The 5868-nt window shown below is 33.3% G+C and overlaps 1 protein-coding gene across 1 annotated transcript; it reads left to right on the top strand.

The window, feature by feature from the left end:
* The first annotated feature begins 30 nt into the window (after positions 1 to 30).
* Positions 31 to 2668, top strand: LOC117238921 (myosin-11-like). The gene is made up of 4 exons (XM_033504124.1): positions 31 to 319; positions 475 to 861; positions 1649 to 1870; positions 2277 to 2668. Exons 1-4 carry the CDS (start codon positions 31 to 33, stop codon positions 2666 to 2668), a joined length of 1290 nt encoding a protein of 429 aa, XP_033360015.1.
* The last annotated feature ends 3200 nt before the right edge of the window (positions 2669 to 5868 follow it).

Raw genomic sequence — 5868 nt, 5'->3', positions numbered from 1 at the left:
AATGAACATTTGCTTATAGAAGAAGACCAAATGATAACAGCGAAAAATGCGTGTGACACTACAGAATCAAAAACTTCAGCAGATCTTATGCCGAAAAATTTAGATGCTAATACACACGAGAAGTCTTTAGAGAATAAAGATGACAAGAATCCATCTCCATCTATGTTAGATAGTAGTAAACGGAGCAGTCGTTATAATGTTGCTGCAAAGCCTGCTACTTCGCCAAAATTTGAAGAAATTGTTTATAATCAAACCAGACAATCAAACACAAATAAAATGTTGCGAAGCGCTTTAAAGACGAAATTAATCGAAGACAAGTGTGAAATAATTAATAAACAAAAGGCATCGGAAAATGTAGAAAATAAATTTGCCAAAGAAGAAAAAAGAGGTGTTAAACAAAAATCAATTTCAGATAGTGAAAACGAAACAACTGATAAGTTCGTCAACGAAGGGAAGTTTTTTTAACGAACACAGCTAGTGATAGCGATAGGTATAAATCTGTAGAAAATGATAATGCAGTAACGGGTGTAATAGCAACTGATGAAGCGAAACATAGAGGCAGACCTAGGAGATCGGATAAAGTCGAAGTTAAAAAAGAGGAAGATACAAGGAAGATCCTACAAAATGAGAAGGGTGGATTAGAAGAACAAAGAAAACTCGAAGAAGATACAAAAGAAGAAACTACAGAGACAGAAGTCAATTCAAAAGGTATATTAAATAATAAGTGCGATTTACTTGATACCGAAAGAGCTATTGAAATTAATGATACGGTTCAAGATATTAAATTTACTGAAGGTAGAAGCCGCACTCAAAATGATATGGAAGATGTAGTAGAAGATTCACAAGAATTATCTAATAAAAGTAAGTTATCAGAAATAAGGATTGCACTTAACAAAATTGAATATACAAAAACTATTTTACGGAATAAAAAGAATTCATTAGAAAGAGAAAGAGGAGTAAGAGAAAAGAAGAAAATGTACAGACAGAAATTATTCCAAAAAATATATCAGATGATAAATGTGATTTGCTTTAGAAAAAAAAAAAATATTATCCACAAACTACATTAGGAATTTATCTATTTTAGTGAGGAGAAAGAGAAAGGATAGAGGAGTTGATCAATAGACTGTGGATTTTGAAGCGTTTATGAAAAACTTACAATTTTAATAAAATATTCAATGTAAAGTCTTTGTTATAATATTCAAATAAATAGATGAAAAAAAACTGAATTTGCATAATTACTCATGGCTTATTGATCAATCATGCGACTCGTTCAGAGGTAACTCGAGTTGTAAAGGCGACAATTTATTAAAAATGGTATATCTGACGTACGATGCATTTGCTCATGTTAAACTATTTAAATAAGTATAAAAATCACGCGAAAAAAAATCTACTGAAAATAATGTTGAACTAGTTAATAATAATAAATCATATAGTGAAACACAAACCTTAAATCAAGATTTTAAGTTCAAAAAAAAAAAAAGAAAAAAAAAGAAGAAAGAAGTTGATAAAATGACAGCAACATGTAGCAGCAGGCGAGAGAAAATAAGCCAAATTTCTAAAAGAAGAAACGATGCTCAAGAACTCGAAATTTCTCGAGTGGATATGCTAAACAACGAATTTAATGAACAGTTGAAAGAACGTGAAACAGCAATAGAAGACTTACATCAAATGTTAAAGCATCAAACGGAAACTCATAAAGTTACCTTAAATGAAGCAAGTTTGAAAATAGGAGAACTCTCTGATAAAATTAAATGTTTTAAAGGAAAAGATAGCCAGATACCGAAACGTAATGAATTACTCGAAGAAGAACAGAATAAATGGAGAAGTTTAGAAAAAATGATTACAGAAAAACTTGAAGAAGAAAAATCCCGTTAGGAAACAGCTGAAGACGAAGTGAGAAAGCTTTCCAAATATAACGAGCAACTTCTAAAAGATTATCAAGAAATCCATAAAAAAAAAAAAAGAGAGAGAGAAAGGAAATACGCTGAGGTTGTTCATCATAATCACAGGTAAAGAATTAAACATGTACCTCAACTGAAAGATAAAATCAATCGACAGGATTTATATGCGAAGAACATAAGAACACAATATATAGAACAGCACAAGATGATCGAAAAATTGAGAGCAAAAGGAAAACGTGTGCATAATAAAGGTAAAGAGAACACATAATGTATCTCCACCTGGGGCGCATGATCCAAAATTAAATAATAAAATAAAAGGTTTTGTTACTGAAAAGTTAGAGAGATTTCATGACAACAAAAGCATTGCCTGTGCAGAGTGCAGTGTATCAATGTGCACTAAAAATGCAAGCAACGTGACGATTACTTTTAGAACACCACAAGCACCACGAAAACACAATCAAGACCAAACAAGATCAAGTTCAAAAGTGAAGTTACGTGAGCTTATTACTGCTAACGACCAAAAATTGAATTACGATCCCGAGCATCAACTCGCTGATCTTCAAGTAGAATGTTCCGACAAAGACAGGACGACACAAGAGTTCGAGAAGCACATAGAGGACATGAAGGAGGAAGTGCAAAAATTAGAATTGCAACTCGACGAGTTACAAAAAAAAAAAAAAACACACACACACACGCACGTAAAAAGAGTTCAATCTTTTGGAATACAAATTGAAGAACTAACAATAAAATTAGAAGAAATAACATAAGTCACAAATATGAAGTTAACTTGCTGGAACAAAAAAAAAGGCCAAACTTAATTCATGTGTTAGTAATTCAATGGAGGAACGTGAAGCTGGAGCTAAAGATGCAAAAGAGATAAAATGTAGTTCTTGAACCACAAGGACAAATAATCTGCCCTTCAATGTGAACTAGACGAACTAAAGGGTGAATATGAAAAAGTGGGTGATTTTGGATATAAATATGAAGAAGAAACTAATAAATTGAAACTGGATTTTGAAAAATAAGAAAAATGATCCTTGTCAATGAAAATAAATTTGAAATATTGCGTAGGGTAGAAATTGAAAGTAAAGTAAAAGATATGAACGAACAAAATAATTTTCTTAGAAAAGAACTGGAAAACGTCCAAAAACTTTCCAAAGATGTTAATAATCGCTTACTCGAGGCGAACCAAGAATTAAAAGATTCACATAGAAAACACACTCTTATTTGAAAATTGAAAAAAAAGAAAAAAAAACATCAGGAAGAATTAGGTGATATAATAAAACTTCATGATGAAGAAAAATATAAACTGATACAGCATTGGTGTTCTGTAGAATGTCAAACTGCCATAAAGGGTTACATTGATGGAAAAGTGCAGTAAATATTTAAATAACAATCCATGACTTCTTAAGTAATTGTAACAATCTTGATGTTTTACTATGGAACAACTAGATGAAGTGCACAGTGACATTAATAAAGTAGAATCATCGATAAAAGTAGATGTATCTTCTTCATTAATATCAGAATCAACGACTGATATTATAAAGAATGTGCATGATATTCCAGAAAATCAAAAAAAAAAAAAAAATAAGTCACAGGAATGTACAGATAATACAATTCAAGATGGTTTAGTAGTAAATAAATGTGATGTAACAGATTTAAATAAAAACAAAAAAAATTTTTAAAGTAAGGAAAGTAGTGAGACAGAGAGCATAAAGAACGCTGCGATTAATGAAGTAGAACAAGAAATAATAAATAAGGACCCACAAATTGATGATCAATATAAAAAAAAAAAAAAAAAGATGAGAAATTTCAAGAAGAGCAAGCAGAGAATACAACTGAGATGGGAGATCATTCAAGATATGCAGATGACACATCTTTAGATAAAGAAAGTACGAACGATGTTGAAATATTTAATACAAATGAGGGTGAACAAAACATTGAGAAACACAACGTTTGTACAGTGTTAAATATAGATACAGTTAGTGTTACTAATGCTCAGTGTCAAGCATTAATTAAAACACTTGGTGAAACTTTTGATGATAAAGCCCAAACATTGCATCTCACGGATACAGACACAGATTTGTCTAAACTAGTTGATAGTAGTTCAGAAGTAATGGTACTGACTGTAGAAACTACTATATAGTAATGATATGAATGAAAGTACAGAAGAAAATATTGTTTTAACTGTACATGAAAAGGATGCTGTTGTAAATTTCAATGAAGAAAAAAAAATGTTTCTGCAGAACAAAAAGGATTGAAGAACGCTGAAATTGTAAATGAAGAATTTAATTCGATAGGTTAAGCACGAGAAAGTGATGGAACAATTATAGAAGTCATTTCAACAGAAATTGTGGCTCAAGAAGTTTCTGAAAATTGTAGCCAGAAATACAGTTATGACATATTAAATCATACAAAGACAAGAAACGATTCTATAACTCCTATTACCTCAGGAGTAATTAGTGATCTAGAAACTGCAGATGACATTGATATTAAAGAAAAGAATAACAAGAAACAACAAATGGAAATGGCAAGATTGATCTTTTGATAGTTCACATAAAATTAATGTAGAAAAGAAAATTATTCATAATAAAATTGTCGTACTTATACATGTTGCTAATACAGAAGGAAGGAATAAATCTATAAGTGAAGCAGATAAAGTGCGCATAACTAACAAAAGAAGTGTCATTCAGGATATCTTTGATGATTGGGGCATTGAAAATGCAGAAGATGACAGTCAGTCGGTATCTAAAGCTCCAGATACTGTGGAAATTGAATTGAAAAGTTTACTAAATGACACAAAAACACGAACTATACAGGAAAGCACAGTTGTACTGGTTGAAGAAGAAATTACATGCATGGAAAAAGAACCAGTTGTAGATGCAGAAAAGGCTTTAGAAGTTGCTAAACAAAACAAAGAAATGCAAGTATCAAAGGAACAACTGGATAACAATCAAACTATAAAGAAACAACAAGACAGTATAAAACCATTACTCAAAGACCACTAACTCATTCTATATCACAGGCTGTTAGAAAGTCTACAAAAGATTCAACACGTGATACTGCGGCATTTCGTCAAACTTAGCAAATTATCCCTATTAATCGTAGTCGAAATTTAACCAGCCAACAACCTTCACAGGTTGAAATAGCCAAAGCATATACCACGACGAAGAAGAACAAGGACAAGTCGAACCAGTCAGAGTCCAATTCCACCGCTCCATACTGAGGAAACACTAAGATTTTGGAGGACCAAAATCAATCTAAAGAGAGGGGTATGTGACATCAATCACATCTCAACCTACATCAGTGATAATACATCGACACCCGACCTTCGGACACTTTTGGACACATCACCACCTTATCATCATAGCATACACCAAGGCTGTGACGCACCTCCGTCCACATCAGAGATAGGATATGGACCCCCGACCTTCGGACACTTTTCTACATCATAACCTACACCTAGCCCCTCAACATCCTAAAACCAAAACGTATATAAACCGAGACTTCACCCAGCTCGGGCAGTTCTTGTTCCTCTTCTAGTTGCTGTACTCATACAACCCCTATTCTCCGGTTCGGTGTTATTTTGTAAGTGTTTATAATAAAGTTTTATAAAGGAAAATAAGTAGTTGGGTTACGACTCAGCCTTCTTACTACCACCCAAGTACCAACTTTACGTGACAGGAGCCGCCTCGGACCTAAGACTGATAATATAGGACTTGGGTTAAGTAGTAGAAAGGTAGTCGCGATACACTGTGTGGTTTTTAATAGTTCTTACACACGGTGTGTACGCGAACCTTTCCCACCAAACTGGATTAAGAGTGGGGCCGCTCCACTGGGATACGTCGCAAGAGAGGGTAGGAGATCCGACCGGCCTTGGATACAGTGTCCGGCCGTGGGAGGGAGGAATCCGTCTTCAATGTCTCTGCCATGTACATAGCTTTGTTTCCCCCTCCTTCCATTGTGT

The sequence above is a fragment of the Bombus vosnesenskii genome, unplaced genomic scaffold, assembly GCF_011952255.1.
Source record: "Bombus vosnesenskii isolate JDL3184/JDL3185 unplaced genomic scaffold, Bvos_JDL3184-5_v1.1 scf7180000013759, whole genome shotgun sequence".
NCBI classification, from domain to species: domain Eukaryota; kingdom Metazoa; phylum Arthropoda; class Insecta; order Hymenoptera; family Apidae; genus Bombus; species Bombus vosnesenskii.
The sequence above is the reverse complement of the archived record's forward strand: the minus strand, read 5'-3'. Positions and strand labels throughout refer to the sequence as shown.